General features: G+C 46.7%; 1 protein-coding gene across 3 annotated transcripts in view; it reads left to right on the forward strand.

The window, feature by feature from the left end:
- Dpp6 (dipeptidyl peptidase like 6) overlaps positions 1 to 20,440 on the forward strand; it is a 790,869-nt gene that overhangs the window by 228,233 nt on the left and 542,196 nt on the right. The window contains exon 1 of one of the 3 annotated variants that reach the window (XM_042273278.2): positions 16,163 to 16,288. The exons of the other annotated variants lie outside the window; for them this stretch is intronic. Within the exon in view, the coding sequence (XP_042129212.1) occupies positions 16,238 to 16,288 (51 nt within the window). The 5' untranslated portion in view covers positions 16,163 to 16,237. Of the gene's footprint in view, positions 1 to 16,162; positions 16,289 to 20,440 lie in introns of those variants that run through there. 3 annotated transcript variants of the gene reach the window in all.

The raw sequence follows: 20,440 nt of genomic DNA on the forward strand, positions 1-20,440 counted from the left end.
CCAGCACTGTGTGCTGCCTGGCCCGGGTGCACCTTGTCCTGGTACATGTGTCCTCCTACATCTGTGTTTATATCCATGCATTTACACAAAATGTTACAGGAGCCAGCAGGCGATGCTCAGTCCTCTCTCCACCTGCTCAGTGTGTCATAATTATGCCCAACTTAACATGGGACTCCATCTCAACCATCCCATTTATTTTAGAACTTCATTAACATAAAATTCACACACTATAAAATCCACCCCTTTAAAGCTTATAATTCAATGATTTTTTTTTAGTGTATTCAGAATTGTGCAAACATCAACACAATGTGTTTTTTCATCTCTAAAGAGAAATCCTCTAGCCAGCCAGTCTTTCCTTGCCTCCGGCAGTCTTTCATCTACTACTGTCTCTGTGGAGTTACCTATTCCTGCCGTGTTATATAAGTAGACTCACACTCTGTGTGATTTTTTTTTAAACTTTTTTTATTGAAAAAAAAGTATACAATATATTTTGATTATGTTTGTTTTTCTCTTCCTTCAATTCTTCCTGGATCCTCCTACCTACCCAACTCTCTCTCTCTCTCTCTCTCTCTCTCTCTCTCTCTCTCTCTCTCTGTCTCTCTCTCTCTCAGAAAAGACAAAAACAAAACAACAACATCACTAAAATAAAAAAGCACACAAACCAAAAATCAAAAATAAACAAGCAAAAGACAATAAGACAAAAAAATAAAAATAAAAGAGCCAGAACAAAGCAAAACAAGTCCACAAAGATGCCATTGAGTTCATTTTTGTGTTGTCCAACTGCTCCTGGACATGAAGCCTGCCCTGAGGTGTGGTTAATATACCCAGCGAGGAGCTATTGGAGGAAATTGATTTTTACTATGTCAGGGAGTTTCAGTTGCAGATAGCTTTTTGGTTAAGAGTGAGAGGTTGCATGTACTTTCACCTCTCAATGTTGGGACCTCATGTAGCTTGAACATGTGAAGGCCCTGTGTGTGTAGCCATAATACCTCTGAGTTCAAATGTGGATCAGTCCTGATTTCCTTGGAGTCATCCATCAGCTGTTGCTCCTGCAGCCTTCCCACCTCCTCCTCCACACAGATCTCTGAGCTTTACGGAGAGGGTTTGATAAAGACATCCTATTTAGGACTGAGTGCTCCAAAGTCTCTCACCCTCTACACATGCAAGAAGAAGCTTCTTCTCTGCTGAGGGCTAAGTAAAGCACTGAACTATAGACATGGCAGAATGTCATTAGGAGTCATTTTATTGCTCAGTTCTCTTAGCAGAATAATACTGTTAAGTTTTTCCCTAGGCCCACAACTTGTCTAGTGTCAGATTCTTGTCTGCTTTAGCAGTGTCGGGTATGGGTTCCATCTCATAAAGTGGGCTTTAAATCCAATCAGGAAATTGTTGGTTACTCCCATAACATCTGTGCCACTAATGCACAACTCTATCTTGCAGGCGAGTCACGGTTGTAGACTGCAGGGTTTGTGCCTGAGAGATATTGATGATTATCTTTCTCCTCCAATGCTGTGTAGAGTGTTTTCCAGTACCATGAACACTACTCAGGAGAGGCGAAACTTCTAGTTAGGTACCTGCTCAACTTCTCTGTGTTTGGTGACATGTATGTAAGTATTGTCTTCAGCAATAGGGCCTTACCACCAGGTTGTAGAGAGTAACCAGTAACTGTAACCATAGCCTATGATGTTTGGGGGTTGCCATGGGGCACCTTTACTCAACAATATGTAAGCCATTCCTAGAAATAGAGGTCTTACTTAGTGGCATAAAATGTTCAGTAGGGGCTGTGTGGTTTTATGATTAGCTTCTTTCCCTTATTAAGGTTGTTCTGAGAGTCAAGCATGTTTTTGCATGTGCCTGGACATTATTTCTTGTTTGCTTGCTGTTTGAGACAGTGTCTTTCTGCATAGCCTGGGCTGGCCTTGAATTTTCATTCCTATTTTCTCAGCCACCTGAGGGCTGGGATGACAGTTGTGTGCCACCACACTCATACCAATTTTACTTCTTTATACAGATAGTGACAATCTGTTGCCTGGGCCAATCATGTCTTTTATTCATCCCTTATTTGCTGGACATTTTGGTACTTCCTTCTTTGGGGGCCCTTACACATTCATAACACATTGGCTTCAGTGAGCTGTCATGATAGCTCTATGTAGAAAGGTCTGTTAAATTTGTAATGGTTATAATTAGCTCTTTTTATACTTTTTAAACAAAGCTGGGTTTCTTCTTCCACAGACAGGGAACATTTGGACTTCTAAACATAAATTGTATTTGAAAGTAGGAGTCTACTCACCCTGGCCTAAAGTTTAAATCAGCCAGTCAAAGATTTGGCTTGTCCTCACCTAACACTTCTTCAGTGGTTGATTGAGGTCAATGCTTTGCTGGCATTCAGTACAGTCTCTTTCTAACCCTGGTGTTCACAGCACACTAGAAACTGTGATATTTGAAAGAGCTTCATTTCTTAACTGGGCTCTAGCTTCTTCCTGCTCTAATTACAGTTCAGATCAACAGTATCATGAAACTCCTCCACACCAAAGCTGCCTTTCATCCTGGGTTTTGGCTTGTCAATCAAAGAAGTTCCACAGAGCAGCAGCTGTGGCAAGCTGCCCTAGTTACCAAGGGAGGTGCAGAGCTTCATTGCAGCAGGTATGCAGGCTCCCACCTGCCACAGAGCACGGTGAGCTGCCAAGGGAGGGAAGGTGTGTGTTGTGTGACACTGTTCTTGGGAAGACATGAGCACATGCCACTCGTCCCAGGTAGAGAACCAGTGAGCATGATGATGCCACCAAGTCCACCGTGCTGAAACAGTGAGCATGATGATGCCACCAAGTCCACCGTGCTGAACCAGTGGGTTTATTTGGGTTTTTACAGGACAGGGTCAAGGGGTCAGATGTTGGCCAGCCCCAGAGAGCAGACATTTCTCTGAGTTTCCTCTTTCTGCCTTTTCTATGCCCCAGATTTCCTCCATCTTTTCTGTCTGCTCCACTGATCTGAGTAGTTCTTCCTATGTAACAACTCTAACTTATGTAACATGGGTCTCTTCATCTCTTCAATGTTTCTTCCTATAACTTGGAAGTACCGATAATGGATGATTGCCACACACACATACAAAACTTTTTTAAAACATAAACAAAATAATCTAATTCATATGCTATTACATGTGGCGAGAAAGGAAGCTGGAAGATATTTCACTAGTGCCCACTTAACTCTGGTCCTCCTAAAATAGTGATGTGGTTTCTAGTCTGCTGACAGGGACTGTGGCCTGTCATGTTTCTCAGCATGGCTTGTTCCCTGCCACTATCCACAGAAGTCTTTAAATTTTCTCTCCTGTCTTCTGGGACAGCACTAGGCTGTCTGCCAGAGATCTCCACTCACTAACATATTGGGGAAGAAGATGCCCTGATTCCAAGAAGCATAGTACCCTTATCCCTGTTAGCATTAATTGTTAACTTGACACAGCCTAAAATCACCTGAAAAGGCTCAGTTGAGTAATTGTATCAAGTTGATCTGTGCACATATCTGTGAAAGATTGTCTTGATTCTTGCTATAGGAATTGCTATAGAATAGTATTGCTATAGGAAGGCCTAGCCCACTGTGGGTGGTACCATTCCCTAGTATGTGGTCCTGGTTTGCAGAAGGAAGTTAGCTGAGCATGGGTCTAAGCAAGGCAGAGAATAAACCAGTTAGCAACATTCCTTCATGGAGTTCCTGTTTGAGTTCCTTCAATGATGGACTGTAATCTGGAAGTGTAACTCAAATAAGCCATTTCATCACCTAAGTGGCTTTTGGTCAGAATGTTTTTTTTTTTTTTCACAGCAACAGAAAGAAAACTAAAACCTGTCTGGATAGCTATGACGTTCCATAGACTCTTTTGTGAAAAGGGCATGGGTGTAATTGTGTGTTCCCCCTGCCTGGGGGTTCAACAGAACAATGGTAGCATATAAGTCTTTGAGAAGAGGGAGACATTAAAAGAGACCCTTCTAGGCCTCCAAGGTGAGCTACAGAGTGAAACCAGCAAGGGGTATATTGAGTGATGATTTCTAGAAGGCTGCTCAAAGTCATACCAAGCTTCTGTCTAAATTCAGGGATAAGGGTGCTGGTGAACTCTGAGCAGAGTTCTGCTTGGAAGTGCTAAACTGGCATCTGCTTTCTCACCATGAACTTACCTGCCAAGCAGTGTGCGCTGGCCAAGGTGAGTGAGCAGTTGTCCACACCTACTTCTGTCTTTTAAGCCAGACCTTGAGGTTTGAGGAGCTTGACTCTACATTAACATTTTGAGCCTTCAAATGTGACCTTCCCTTTAAGGGGTTCTCACCAACTCTCCTTGCATGGTGCTTCCCAGGTGGAATCAGATGCTGTTGGCATAGTCACATACTCTTTCAGAGGTTGGGACCTGCAGGGCCTTGGAGCTGTCTCTAAGAGGCCCCCTGACATGAACTGCCTGTGGGCTTGGTAGGAAGAATCTTGATTTCCAGTTCACATAGTGATTTTGTCACTTCATTAAATCCTGTAAGCCACTTAGCATAAATCATTTTCTTTGACCCCTATAAAATATTGCTAGACAGTTAGGACACTCCTTATTTTAGCACAATAAACTGAGGCTCGGGTGGGATTTAATGTGGTAGGGAGTGTGAGAGAGTATAACCAGACTTGTCAGTGTACCGGCCACTTTGGTGATCTGTGAAACCTGCTGGCTCCTAGGGCCGTGCACACAGTGAGAGCACTGTGCACACAGTGAGAGCACATGCTGCTTGTGTCTTGCTGGGGACAGAAGGCCTGTCTTATGCCTGTCAGGCAACATCACCCCCCACACTGCTGCAGGGTCTGCCCAGCCTCATCTGGAGCTCCTGTCAGTGAACAAACCTGCTTCTTTCTATTAGCATCAGGAGAGGCAGATGCTGGAGGTTGACAGGTGGCTGTGACCCTAGGGAGACCAGCCTCCAAACAAGGAATGGCCATTGCAATTAAAGTGTTTCCTTCTTCCAGATGTCTTGTGATCAACAGGAAATCAGCTCAGGGGCCCCAGTCTGAGACACTGAAAGTCCAGGCAGAGTGAAGAGAGAAGAGCCCAGAAGGCCTTATTATTCCTGAGCTAGGAAGATGCTTAGGATCAATGAAGTAAATGAGCTGTTTCATCCAAGCCAGCTGCCTGCTCCAGGCCTGGAGAGACAGACAGACACATGACCTCATCCACCACCCTCAGATTGTCTCCATGGAAAAGGACTGCTGGATTGAAGGTGAAGGAAGTGGACTGTGTGTGGTTCTGACCACAGGTCACCTCCTTCCCTCAAGAAAGGGCGTGACTATTTTTTATCAGAAGCAGGGGCATTAACTGCAGAGCAGGCTGGGGCTGGGTGTGGGTCTTCCAGCAGAGTGCTTGCTTGGCCCCTCTGAGGGTCTTTAGCATCTCCTATTAATTAACTCCAATCTGACCAATATTCTGTTGACACCAGAACTAGCTTAGTGAAGGAATTCATAGTGACTCATGAGAGGGATGGGCAATACATTTCCTTAAATAGTAACGCCATCAGCAATCAACAGCATTCACGCCAAATACCCCACGAGCATGTTCTGCTGAAACATCACCCCTGCCCAGTAAAAAAATAAGTGTCTGTCATGACTTTACATGATGTAATTGGTGTTAACAGGGTGGGTTGGTAAGTTGCATCTTGGCTACCACTGGTTACCTCTGACTAAACTTAAGCTAACCTTCCCCTGAAAGGACAAAAATAAAAGGGTGGACCAGAGCAAAGCTAGTCCTGAGGATGGCCCAGCAGGGACTTGGCTGCTGTTACAACCCGCCCATCCACTCTCTGCTCCCTCTGATGGCTCCTCCATTCAGAGAAGAGAGCCACTCACGAGTCCCAAAGTTGCATCCTCTGTGTCTGATTAGTGAAGGGGCTTGGCTCCCCTCTTCTAGCCCTAGCTATAAGACCCATGTGGGAGAGTGATAGAACGGCATGAGTCATGGGCTAGTGTGAGTTAAGCAGCTTCTAGGAGAAGGGAGGGAAGGGATGCTGTGGAGGTGAAAGACTTTCATTGCTGGAGTTTGCATGTTAGTTTGTGGGTATGCTCATTAAAATATGCACCACAAGGTGCTGGGGAGATGGCCCCATGGTTCAAAACATTTGGTTGCATGCAGTATATACATACTTAAATAAATAATGTGTGTCTCTTGACCAAGTAGCCTGTTGTGTTTGCTAAACACCCATAATGAGAATGGAACCAAAGCAAATAAATAACCTATTTTCACATTTAGAAGCAGGGTTGGAGTAGATAGATGTCTTGGTGGGTTACGTTCAAATGAATCTTACGCGGCAATTACATTCATTGAGGAGTTTTGTCAAATAGAGTATGTTTCTCAGCCTAATTGAAATTTAGACCGACACATTCCAATAGCAATAGCATTGTGAATATTTGTACAATACAAATAGCTTCTGACCGTGTCACGTTGGATGACATAAAAAGTCTCAGAATTGTTTTTAAAGAGATTTAGAAATTTTAAGGAGTCTGTGAGCAGTCTTAATTCTTAGTTGCTTTTCTGGCACTGAAATGAATGAAGTGGTTTGGTGAAGATCCTGGCTCTTTCTCAGGGGTGGAGAGGCTGCTAAGGCAGGAACAGGGCACAGGCTCCTCACAGGATGTGAGGCCCAGTGGGTTAAAGGCACTTGACCCCAAACCTCAGTGAGCTGAATTAGCTCCCTAGATTCCATCTGGCGGAAGGAGAGAACCAGTTCCTGAAAGCTGTCTTCTCACTTCCCCGTGCTTACCCACACCCATGCACACAAAACATTTCATAAGTAACCGTACAATAAAAAATAATTTTAAAGGAAAGTACATAAACCCTCTCCAAGGAAACCTGGCTTTTCTCACCCACCTCGTACCTATATTGTACCACTATCCCTGAGCTGCCTGAACCTCCAGCTCTGATCTGGCCACTCCTCTCCACCTGCTTCCTCATTCATCCACAGTCTCTCCTGCCCCATTTCATTCTCAACTTCCTGTTCTCTGTTCCTGACTTCCTTTGCCCTCACCGACCTGCTGTGTCAGTCTGAGCCAATGCATGGCTTTTCCTGTCTTCCCAGCCGCAGCTGAGAATCTGTATCTGTGACGCACAGCACAGTTCCTGGGACTGTGAAAGCAGGCTCAGCCTTCTTTTAGGCTCCTCCAAGGAAGGCCACTCAGTGAGATGAGTCTGGATCCTAAAACTCAACATGGCTCCCAGGGGTCCTTGCCCTGACAGCCAGGCTTCTGTGTAGAGCTGGAGCGGCTTCCCTGCTTAAGGACCTGGTGCCCACTTTGGTTGTGAACCAGTGCCCCTCAGACACTGCACAAGTCTAACGCTGAGACCCTACCTGTGAGTCCTTCACTTCCCTATGGCTTGTTTTCTTAGAGATGATCTGTGTGTTTGCTGCTGAAGGTACCTGGTTTCCCACATGTGTCCTTCGACCATCTTTCTGGTCTAGATGAGTTTAAATGTGTGAGTCTTGTTCCTGTTTCTGACTATAATCCTTATTGGGTAGGAAACAGTGTACCCAGTTATGACCCAGAGGCTTGAATTGTGCTGTTTGGGGGCTGATGCCAAAGAAGCCAGGCAAGTGTCTTGCTGTTCTGATATTTCTTTCTCTCTGTGAAGATTAAACAAGTGAGAATCTAACGTGAGTGGGGAGAGAGGCGAACACACAGCTACAGCACAGGACAGTTTATTGTGTGAAAATGGATCTCTCGGAAGATGCCTTCACGGCTTCACCTGCTCCGTTCAGCAGCCTGGGCTGCCTTGCTGTCTGTGTGGAGCAGATCTGCAGTTTCTGAGGCAGGTTTCAGCCTGGAGCTACCTTCATGGGAGGTTTCTTGTCTCTGTTGTGACCCCAGGCTGCTGGCTTATAGATCTGCCTGGCTGTGTTTTGCTTTGTTTTGAATTCTCTTCACCTGGATCTTTGCTGGTCAGTCTCCATCCCTACCAAGAAGCAAGTGGAATAAATGGATTTGTTTATGTCACTGGCGATGCCGGGTCCCAGTAGTGAGGGAGCCTCTGCCTCTGGATGGGGCTTGTCTGTCTTCCTTCCCCTCTGTCCTCTCCTCCTGCCGCCTCACTTGGCTTCTTCCTCCAGCTTCTCCTGTGTATTTTTCTTCCTTCATCTCCCATCTCCTCCCCTTTCTTACATAGTCTAACTTTTTTCCAGTATGGGAATTGAACCCAGGCCCCTCTACATGTCCAGCAAGTGCTCTCTGGGTGGGTAGAGCCGTCTCCTCAGCTCTGGAGTCCATTCTTTACCTCAGTGCTCCATGTCTAATTCAGTGATACCAAAACTGGGGGCTGTGTGAGTTCCTTTTCTCATTGCTCTGATGAAATGCATGGCGAAAGCAACTTAAGGGAGTGAGCGATTCTTATTGCTCGCAGTTTGAGAGTACCGTCCATCATGGGTACAGGAACATAAGGCAGCTGGAGCAGGAAGCAGAGAAAGGGAGGTGCCCATACTCAGCTCTCCTCAGTCATTTCACTCAGTACAAGCCCCCGGTCCATGGAATGGTGTTCTCCATTTTTAAGGGAGTCTTCCCCTTCAGTTACCCCAATCTAGAAACCCCCTCACAGACATTCCCAGAGATTACTCTAATAAATGGTTCTAGATCCTATCGTCTTGGCAGTCAATATTGACCATGGCGGGAATGGACCACTCAAACACAGGTTGGCGTGAGCCAAGCGGCAGCGCTGAAGTCAGGACTGAGGAGCCTGCAGGAGTGCTCGCATCCACATAACAGCCACTCTGCACTTACTGGTGGAGATAAATTATTCAGGGATGCTTTGGAGGGCTCTTTCTAAGTCTCCACCTCCAGAACTGGAGCTAAACAGTGTGTTTTGCCTGTGGGGGGATTTTCAGATGAGTTGATGTTTGTTAGGTTAAAACCTCATTAATTTAATTAGTATTTATTTTTAATTTTATATAGAGTCATTTCTCAGCTAAACTGATTTATAGTGGGATTATTTTTAATACTTAATCCTGTCCATCACATGAAAATTGTGTCACTGACCCACTGTAGTAGGCTGAATTTTTGATCCTTTGAGCCTTGTCCCAGTATTTCACCCATGACTATGTGTGCACACTGCCAAAGGGACTTTGCAGATGGAGCCAAGGTTAATAAATAATCTTGAATAGTCAAGATGGACCCACTGTAATTGAGTGAAACCTAAGAAGCAAAAGAGGAGCTCCAGTAACCTGAAGCAAAAGACAACTTCAGGGGCAGCTGCCTCGTGGGAAAAGGCCTGAGACAGCCCTGCATACTAAGCACAAATGAGTGCACGCTGGATTCTTCCTGAGAGCCTCCAGAAGACAGGCAGCTCTGTTGACATGTCCACCTTCTCAGACCCTGAACTGAGTCCAGCCATGCTCTCCTGGGCCTCTAGCTGCACTGGGCTCCAATAAGTAAAGATGGACGAGAGGGTTTCAGTAGGCCACCAAGTGAGTGGTACCCAGTGCATCTGCTATAGCAGATTCCTCCTCTCCAGTCACCAAATCTCACTCCGTGAAGATGTGTCAAGATGTATGTTTCTGACAAACACCTGGGCAGTTCTTCCACATACCAGCCCTTGCAGACTTCTGCTGTCCTCCAGTACTTCTTAAACAGCTCAGGAAGACCCCGTGGGTCCTGAAATTAGGGTGCTCAGGCTATTGTACAAAATAGGTAAGCGGAATGCCCATGGAGATGACTTAGTGTGAGGAGCTCTTGCCATGCAAGTGTGAGGACTTGAGTCCAGACCCCAGGAATCCATGCAGAAGTCTGGGTATGATGCAACATTTGTGTTCCTAGCACTCCTGTAGTGAGATGTGAGGCAGAGACAGGGGAAGACCCTAGAAGCTCATAGGCCAGCTAGCCAGCCTGGTGGTGCAGTACCACAGAAACAAGAGAGACCTGGCCTCAAAGAAAGGTAGAAGGCAAGAGCCAACTTCTGACAGTTGTCCTCTGACGTCCACACATACACCATGGTGTACACTCTAACACACACACACACACACACAGAGAGAGAGAGAGAGAGAGAGAGAGAGAGAGAGAGAGAGAGAGAGAGAGAGAGAGAAGAGCAAAAAAGATACACATGGTCAGAATGACTTCCAAAGTGTTACAGATTGTTGGTAAAACTTTATCAGAGCATGTGTGTGTCCAAGTATGTGCCCATGTGTGTCTGGGTGCATTTGTGTATATGTGTGTGTGCCTCTGTGTATGTATATCATAAAATGAGCATTAGTGTCTAAGAAGTGCTGCTCCAATGGGATCCCTTGAATCTTAAACCTTTCCCATGAGGCACCCTTCCTGACATGGTGCCTTAGTTCCTTAACTTGTTACTGTGAGAAAACCACCTGACACAGCAGCTTAAGGGAGAAGGGGTTTATTTGGTACATTTCTGGGTTACAGTCTGTCACTGTGGGGAAACCAAGGTGGAAGGAACTTGAAGCCGCTGGTCCCATCACATCCAGTGTCATGTCATATCCACAGTGTCATACCCTACCCACAGTGTTATGTCACATCCCAGTGTCACAGTATGTCCCCTGTCCAGAGCACACACTTTCTCTACTCTTACAGTTCAGAATTCTCTGCCTAGGGAACATTGACGCCCACAGTGGAAGGGTCTTCTCACCCCAGTGTAATCAAGACAATCATTCACAGTCTTGCCCACAGGCTCACATCATCTAGATAAACCCTTAGAGAGACTCCCTTCCCAGAGGGTTCTGTGATGTGTAAAGTTGGCAATTCATGCTAGCATACATGGAGTGAGTGGTCCACATCTTTCCACCAGCCCCAGTCTCTAAAGAGTTCAGAGGAGAAGCAAAACCTATGTCCAGATTTTATGACTTGATGAGGCTTCATGTCTATAGAGGTAGCATTTGCACACCTGTCTTCAGTGTACTTTGAGAACACAAGGTCATTGCTAACTTAAAATGAGACCTTTATATTGACAGCATCCTGCAATTACTATCAAGAGCTCAGCATCGCATCCGCCATTTGGTCAGGAAGCAAAGAAGTTGTTGAACAAACTGAAATAGCAGAGGCCTCAAGGACCACTGCAACCCTGTTAGAGTGCTGTCCTGCTGACCGCTGTGCATTGGTTTGTTTACTTTGGCTTCTGTCTTCAGTCTCTGACCGCAAAGCCCAAACCACAGGAAGGTAGAAAAGTACAATAAATGGGCCTTCTCAACCCATCCCTCACAATCACCTGACCGTTTGTGGAGTCATGTGAAAGGAGCCACCCTGTCAGATGCCAGCTCTGGCAGAGGACCTGTTAGTTCTCTGCAATGTGAATAACAAGGGTGCACCTGTGATACCCAGACACTAGGCCCTGACAGCTGCTCGCACCAGAAGGTGTTCACCAACCACGGGTGTATCAGGAAATGATTGCGTCTGCTAATTCTGGATTTTACAGGGGTGGAAAAGATATTTGCTGTGGCTTCTCCTTGCTGATTCTGTGGGCAGCTTCCTGCAGTTTGTGTTGAAGGTATGCATGGAGGTGGTGATGGAAGTTCTTCAGGAAGCAGTAGGAAGAAAACACAGCTCCTTAAGGGCAAAGGAGGGGAGTTCGGCATTCTTGGAGGAGCAAGGTTCTGCTTCGAAATGGAACACCAGTAAAGAACAAGACCCCAGGGAAGGCAGGGCAGTGGCAAAGTTTTGGGTCAGGGCCCTCCAACGAGTTCTGTGTGCTGGGCTGGTCAGCGGGAAACAAGGCTAACACACTTGAAGGAGTGGCAGGAGATGAAATGATTGCCCCACCCATGCCAAGAGGTATGAGGGCTGACCTATGTGCACTGTCAGGATACAGAACCGCAGGACTTCAGCAGGCCGGGAGGGGCACTCCAAGAGGGATGAAGCACTGTCTCCCATGGTCCTGTTAGGATCGAGCATTGGGCTCGGTTCTAGTTGCCTTAATAACAATAGGAGCAGAAGGTTCCTTTGTGCCCTGAACGGCATGCCAAGCCTGAGCAGAGCCCCGCGTTTGTGCAAAGATTGCACAGGCAGGAGGCGTGTCCCACGTGGCCCCTGGAGCTCAGTCTGACCCACAGGTCCGGAAGTGAAGCCAATCTCCGTGAAGCCTTCAGTGCGGATGTTGGTTTCCTTAGCTTAATTCCTGACAACCTCAAACTCATTTCTTACATGCAGGTGGGACATCATTTCACCAGCGTTGTCCCCGAAACATAAATGTGGGTAGTGACCTCCCGTTCCCCAGAATGGTCCATAACAGAAGCCAAAGGGCCTGCCTCAGCTCTGCCCTCTGTCAGGCAGGGCCCTGACATGTGTGAGGCTTGTCCTCAGTCTACTTCGTCCTCAGAGTTGCCTTCTTACAGTGCAAAGCCAGCCTGGCTTCCTGTTGCTTCCTCTCTTCTGAGTCTGAGAGTGACATCCACGGTGGTTTTTAGCACCATCTCCAAATTGTGGCATTTCACACCACTTGGTGATCACCTAGGTACACAATCACTGAAGGAAGGCAAAAGCCCAGTGGAGGTAGCTTTTGGTATTTATTTAAAAATCAATAAGTCATTAATGTCCTTTTACACAAGTTAAGCTAAAGATGGTTGTTTATTATTAGTTGACTAATAGCCTAAAAACAATGTGCGATTTCACAGAAGGACTTTGTCTAGACATTTAGAACTTCCATGATGCCCTGTAAATATGCTAATTAACAGACTATTTGAATTCAGGTTAGTGTTTTAAGATTTTGAAAGCATTTTCATTTCCTTGAATCTATGGATGTCCCGTTTTTCTAAGTGGCACAGCGGGGAGACCTAAAGTGTTATAAAAATGTCAGAATCTGGTTTTTAAAGAAAAAGTCCTGCATAATTCAGTATCCTAAGCCTATGCTTTCTTACCCACATTTTCAGTGATTAAACGTTTCTTTTGATGTTCGGCTTCTCTGTGGTCTGTTTCCGGGGCGATGAATCTACCCTGCCTCCTCTCCCACATCATATAAATCCAAGTCCACATTATTGTTACCAACCATCCATTAAAAATTAATCAGTGTTTCTTGGTTGTGAGCCCATAGGTCTTACTTGCAAGACTTTACGGGGAATGGCTAGAAAGCCTGCCAGTTCGAAGCCCTGGGCTTGCTGTAATTTGGCCATAAGTACCAACTCCAGGCTCTCTCTGCTGGACTTGCATCTCTCTTAAGTGGGGAGCTGAACGAGCCTGAGAAATTTTACTCCCTCTGCTGCCGCGCTGGCCCCGATCAATAGTAGACATGGACAGTAGCTGCGTTTTGATTCCCAAATCTGAGAGCATGCCCCTCCAAAACTGCTGTGAGTGGTTCTGAGTTCCGGAAACCCTTCACGCTCATGAGATTATGGCCATTCTGTTATCTGGGCTTTCCCTCACAGGAGCTAATGGACTGTATTTCAGATAAGGGAGGCGTGTGCTGTCCAGACGGGGTGTAATGGAAAAGATGCTAAAATGTCTGCCCAGCCCTACCGAGTGTGCCTTCTTCCAGAACCCAGCTAACTGGGGGTCAGAAACTCCCCAAGTTCTGTGGGCTTCTGTCAGACATCTCTGTTCGCGGAAGAAATGACTTCCAATGAGACAGAAGACCAGTGAACGCTTCCAACTCTCCCCTGCACCCCTTGGTCCGCTGACTTCAAGGAGCCCCAGCTACTCATTTATATCAACAGGAGGAAAATGCACAGCCTGCTCCACCTGCAGCTCATGGCAGGGAGGGTCCAGAACCAATGTATAAACTCTTCTCTGGGTCCTTGCCTCTTTGTATGGCCTCGGACTGTATCCCAACTGGGAAAAGGTGATCTACGTAGATTCAGGATGAAAAAGACAGCCTCCTCACTTAGGACATTGCAAATGCCACCAAACATTGAAAGTTACAGGGAGCTGTGTACTGGTTGCTTAGGGTGACAACAATGAGAAGAAATAATCTTCTGGATAGACCAGGTGATGACTCCAAGATGCACAGGGTCCACGGAAGAAAGGCTCATCATCTCTCCTGGCCATGGCTAGTCTAAGAGGGTTCTGCTCTATGCCACCCCACAGTGTCAGCCTGCCAGAGTGCTAGACCTCACAGCCAGACACAGGAAGCCTTCTAGCACTGAAGCTGCAAGGAAGTAGGTGCTGCCTGCCCCAGCAAGTGGACAGAGCTGTCAATCACACCATTCTACTCAACCGCCAAGGGCCCAGAATGATGGTATGATGATAAAAGGCATGTCCAGAAGAGGTGGAGCATGTGGCAGGCAGCAGAATTTGTACCCAGAGATGATAATGGGGATTCCAGCCGAGGGACCAGCCACTCCTACCTTCCAGGGGAGAGGCATCCCCCCAGTCTGCAGTTGGAGACAGTGCTGCACTCTCAGGCACCCTGGCATGGGCACATTGTCTTCGCCTTCAACAACACTCTGCGGCCTCATGGAGAAAAGCATGGCTACATGCTCAGAGACATACACGACTCCAGGAGGTCCTTGTGTCCCTCTGCTTCAATGTGCTCAGGAACAGGTTCTTGGCTGTCACGCTCTTCTCCTTAGAACTCTTTCCCTCTCTTTCTCCTCCTGTACCTTAGCTTCCCTGCCTTCAGTTTCAAGCCAGTGACTGTCCTGGTGATGTCTCATGTTTAGTCTAGAAGCAACCTGTTAAGAGACTAATGGTTCCAATTTCTAAGCTCACACTCCAAGCACATTCTTGGCACACTTGTGAACATTTTGCCACTCATCAATCAGAGTTCCCAGTTTCCATTTTTACCACTTTCCATTCTCCATCTTCCCACGCTTGTCCCGTGTGTATAGGCGAGCCAGTTTTTCTCAAGCCTCGTGGCATCCATTTTACCCCTGCCTGCCTCTGTGCCACATTTCTGGCATGCGACTTTCACTGTATCAACAAACAAGCAAGTCCCACAAAGGATGTCCATTCCCAGCTTCTATGTGATCATCAGAATCCAGAAGCACCATAATGCTCTTATAGTTCATCACCACATGAAACAAGGTGTATACATGCCTACAAGGTATGTGTGTGTGAGAGAGAGAGAGACAGAGAGACAGACAGAGAGACAGATACACACACACACACACACACACAGAGACAGAGACACAGAGAGAAAACAGAGACACAGAGAGAGACAGAGCACTTTATTGGTTAGGAGAGGCTCCTGATATTAAGTCAAGCCCTTGCTGCTCCATTTCTGTAAAGGTAGAAATACCTCTAAATAGTTGCTCCTCCAACTCGGTGGAGAGAGCACAGAGACTCAGCACTCACTATCCATCTGTTCTTCCTCCTTTCCTTCCCCCCTCAATTGCTGAGCTCTTGTGTGGCTCCCACACAAACACACCAAGTGTTAGGTGAGGGCCTGAGGAGGTCACTGTGGCTTCTGACCATGATAGGATCTCCCATGAGAGGAACAGCAAATGACTGTGTCATCCCAACCCAGGAACTGATGTCTGCCTGGCTCTTGTTCACAGCTAGAACATAACTACAGTCCCTGGAACAGAGCTTGGCTCAAAAGCCCCATGCCTATGGCCTGGAGGCTGTCACAAAAGTGGGTACTAAGAACTACAGGCTGGTCCTTCTGAACACTGCTTCACTTTGCCAAGCACAGGGCTATTGGATGAAGCCATTTGCTCCTCCGCATCTTAGATCTGCTAATTTTTCCTACTGTTCTGCATAATGTCAAGTCAATCACAGTCAGTTCTCTATTTCTCTCAGTAACAAAACTTAGCAGCCAGCAAGTAGCCTTTCTCAGGAACCACTGACAGCCCTGTGTTCCTTGGCATGACAGATACATACCTTCCTGTGGTAAGATCCCAGGCAGAATCAGGGACCCCTTGAGGAGAAAACCCTGCCTTGTCATACCTACCCATGGTGAGACCCCGCCCCAAACAAATGCGGGAACTAGCTAAAGTACCAGGAGACCCTTGGCATAAGGCTGTCTTCCTACAAGCAGAATGTGATCAGCTATCTATTGTGCAGGGCTCCCCTGAAGGCAGGAGGATAACCAGACCATTCAGGAAACCCCTAGTCTCCCCGTGGGAAGTAGATCCCTCCTGGACCAGAGGCTCAGCCTGCTTGAGGCAGCTCCACAGCCTGTGGTCCCCAGAGGCTCACTGTCCTGTTCAGCTATTGGCTGTTTATGCTCACCGCGAACTCTGTGGTTGTTAGTAAGCAGCCTTAAAAGCCAGGGAGTGTCCCTGCTGAAAGAGCCCTGGGCATCTCCGCTCGCACACTGGACTTGGTGGCAGCTGCAGGGGCGGGCCTCACCTGGGATCCACTGGCAAGGATGAATACTTCCAAGCTGTCCCGGGTGAACAGGATAAAACAATTTTGGAGGGTGAGTAGAAGGGCACGAATCCATTTATTGGAAAGAAATGTTTAATTTTGAAGGGGGGTGGGGGTTGCCGCTAACCGGCAGGGTGAGACTTGTAGAGTGAGAGTTCTTTATCTTACAAGGCTCCCGCTGGAGGTTGGCTTGGCTGTGTTTGATGCCCTGCCAAAGGTTTGGGATTTAATTTTAACTAATCTGCAGCAGATGCAATCAGCAGCCAGCTTAGCTTTGATATTTGCTCAGAGCAAAAGTTTTCTGGAAAAGGCAGGTTAGCCTTTAGCCACAGTGTTACCTGGTCCCTGGGTACCAGACACCACATTCTGATCGTAACCTCAGGAGCAGACCTGGGTGTCGTGGGTGTGGGCTGAGATGGAGTCCTGAAAATGAAGTGCACAGGTGTGTTTCTTTCTGGTATTGTTTCTTTGGAAGCCCTGACTGACCAGAAGAAAGAAAGCTAAGAAAACCCAGAGCTTTGTGTTGCACTCACAGAGATAAGGGATGCAGGAAGGTGACTGCCATCCACTCCCGTGTGGGATGCTCTCACACTGTAGACAATCACCATGATCCTGTGCCATAGACACCAAGCTGGGTCATCACAGGCAGCTTCTGGGACCTTTTGGCTCCTGAGCAGGATGGCAGAGCCCTGTGCAAATCACTTCTTGATCTCACATGCAACAAAGAAAGGACTCTTTCCAGAGGAGAGACTTGGGGTGATGGGTCGTGTCTGTATTGAATGCCACTGTCAGATTCTGATACTGCTTAGGGAGCTGGGAATCAAGGAGTGACTGGGCCCATTCTAAAGGGAGGTTTCTGGCTTGCTGTGTTGGTGTGTGAGTCTGTGGTATTTCGAAGCTAGAACTGGCACCTTGCTCGCAGAAATGCCTTTAATCGATGAGTAGATGACAAGCAGCCATGCTCTTAACCCCTTTCTTACAGCACAGACTGCTTTCTTCTCTCTGGCTGATGGTCCAAGATACTTAGGCCTGCATGTATGTACAGATGGGTTTTGTCAGTTGTATCTTGAGACACACTATCCATTTGTTTTTACTTGCATTGATCATAACGTGAGTTTGCCAGTAATTCAAGATGAAGGGTTCTATGGTCTGCTTGATACAACCAAACCAACTTCTTCCCAAATTAAAGCATATGTAAAGTACATAAATATGTATTTCTTCTGAGCAAGGAGAAGGATATTAACATAATTAGATGATGACCTCTTCAGGTATACTATAGGCAGTCTGCATGGCTCTGAGCTGCAGAGACCTGGGTTCTGGGTCAGCTGCTTCATGCTCTTGTCCTGTGGATAAAGTAGGTGGTCCCACTCACCTCTGACAGTTATCTGAACAGCATGAACAAATGATCTCTCTCTCTCTCTCTCTCTCTCTCTCTCTCTCCCTCCCTCCCTCCCTCCCTCCCTCCCTCCCTCTCTCCCAAACATCTGTCACTGACTAGAGAAGTCTGATTAAATTTCTTATCCTGGGTTCTCTAACTATTAGAGGACTCTCTTGGTATCTTAGGAGCTGGCTCCGGACTTCAAATTCTTCCTCAGGGTCATGGGTATGGTGGATCAGGTGCTTGATGAACCACAGGCTTGCTCAGTCCTGAGTTTCTTCTTCTACAGACTAAATTTCATTTTAGTTATGAGCATCTGTATGCTCAGAGAATCCCTTGCATGCAGTATCCCAGAACTTCAAACATTATGTTGTACTTGAGAAGGGGGCCTCAGGGCACAGAAGTGATCTTTCTCTAAGCCCCGGCCCATGGCAGTTCAAGAGAGCTCCCTCAGGTGGCTCTAAAGCAATGCCCAGGATTCCACCAGCCAACAACAGGTCTAGACAAGGCAGAGAATTCTGCAGAACCTGAGGAATTCCTTAATTATTTAGGAAATGGAGATGGGTGATATAATTACTCTTGTTGTCTGGTCTCTGAATTATTTACTCTTTTTTCAGTAGTAGTTTTATGATAATTGCTCCAGGCTGCTATTAAGGACTTATTTTAAAACCCAGAAATAGATTAGAAAACAATGCCAAAGAGAGGATTTAAAAGTGTCTTAATGGCCTGGCAAAGTGGCTTTCCACTCACCTCGCCCTCTCTCTGCCTCATCCTGGGTGGGTCTCCACTCCCGGGGAGTCTGGGCTGCATAGTACTCCCCAGCACTCTGACCTGCCCAATGAGAACCATCTGCAGGATGAAGGTGAATTTGAAAGAAGCACAGCTATATTTGTGTTGGGGGCCTTCGTGCCCCCCCCCCGCACCAGGGCTCCTTTATAATGATAAGGACAGTATTTTAACATTTGGGTTGGGCACTGGCATGAAATAAAACTGTGATATCATTAATAACAATCATACAGTAACCTTAAGAACAGTGTTAGTTCTCTTATGGTTTTGATTTTTGAAGGTTGGTGTTGTTTTGAGACAGAATCTTTCTGTGTAGTTCCAACTGGCCTTGACCTCGCTATGCAGCACAGGCTAGCTTTAGGCTCACTATCCTCCTGCCTCAGCCCCCTGAGTGTGGGGACTATAGGCATGTGTCATGCCTGGCCCCAACGTGGTTTCACTGGTAGTGAGTAATTATAAGAAGGTTGTTTAGACAAGCCCAGGATTGTTCCTGCCTGCAGTGGTAGGAAGAGTTTGGAATCTCTGTCTCAGTGGCTTTATATTTAGACTGCACATAGAATGGCTTGATTTCACCATGAAAAACTTTCAAATATGGTTATTGGGTATGTCCTAAGGCTATTTGATTCAAAACACATTTAATGATAGATATCTACATATTGGTGAAGACAACCCAATTTTACAAGAAGAAAAATCGTAGACTCTTTTTCTTTTCCTGTGTTGTTTGTGATGTGAAATTACTGCAATTGAGACATTTCACAAGTCACACACAACCATTAAAGGTGGAGTGTTGGGACAGGGCAGAGAAGCTCACAGGGTAGAGTTGGAATGATGGAGCAGGGCAGTTCACAGGGGAAGGTGGGATGATGGATCAGGGCAGTTCACAGGTTAGAGTGAGAATGATGGAGCAAGGCAGTTCACAGGGTAGTGTTGGGATAATGGAGTAAGGCAGTTCACCAGGTAGAGTGGGAATGATGGAGTAAAGTAGTTCACAGGGTAGTGTTGGGATGATGGAACAGGGAAGTCTAGAGGTGAAGGTAGGATGCTGAAGCAGGGCAGTTTATAGGTGAAGGTGGGATGATGGAGCAGGGCAGTTCACAGGGTAGAGTTGGAATGATGGATCAGGGCAGTTCACAGGGTAGTGTTGGGGTGATGGAGCAGGGCAGTTCACAGGTGAAGGTGGGATGATGGAGCAGGGCAGTTCACAGGTGAAGGTGGGATGATGGAGCATGGCAGTTCACAGGGTAGAGTTGGAATGATGGATCAGGGCAGTTCACAGGGTACTGTTGGGGTGATGGAGCAGGGCAGTTCACAGGTGAAGGTGGGATGATGGAGCAGGGCAGTTCACAGGTGAAGGTGGGATGATGGGGCAGGGCAGTTCACAGGTGAAGGTGGGGTGATAGAGCAGGGCAGTTCATAGGGTTCAAGACATTTAGTTCTGTCATGTCTTTCCCATGTTTTTGTCCAAGGCAGTCAGTGCATTTCTCCATCCCTCACTTTTCTGAGTTGTAATTCTGGGGGGAAGAGGGGCAGATGCAGATCAAGTCAGCAGGCTTCTCTGTGTGGTATTGTCAGCAAGGACTCCTTTCCCTAACTTCTGATACTCAGGCTCTTGCTCCCTCTGTCTAAGTCAGAGTCCCATGCAATGGACAAGAACCATGTCCACATCTGTAGACTGGGGTTCTCTAAGTGGCTGTAGTGGACAGTAGAGTCAGAACAATTATCTCCCGGAGCTACTCTGCTGGCTCTTTCTCCATCTCCCACTAAGGTCCTAATGGCCATTTCCCAACAACTGAGTTCTGGAACTCAACAATCATGTGGTTTGCCTTAAAAAGATTTTTGGTCCCTGATGTGGACCAGACAGATTCTTAGGGGTTACTATTGATTTCATGGATGAATGGTTCTCTCTAACGGCCTAGAAGAAAGAGCCAGGGGAAAGAAAGTCGACTTTTTTTCTCCAGAATTCTAAAAAGACACAGAAACCTACCCTGTTCTTGGGCCTCAGTGGTTACTTAAGGAAAACAACCCTGGTAGTTTTCTCAG

The sequence above is a fragment of the Peromyscus maniculatus genome, chromosome 3 (genome assembly GCF_049852395.1).
Source record: "Peromyscus maniculatus bairdii isolate BWxNUB_F1_BW_parent chromosome 3, HU_Pman_BW_mat_3.1, whole genome shotgun sequence".
Classification (NCBI taxonomy): Eukaryota; Metazoa; Chordata; class Mammalia; order Rodentia; family Cricetidae; genus Peromyscus; species Peromyscus maniculatus.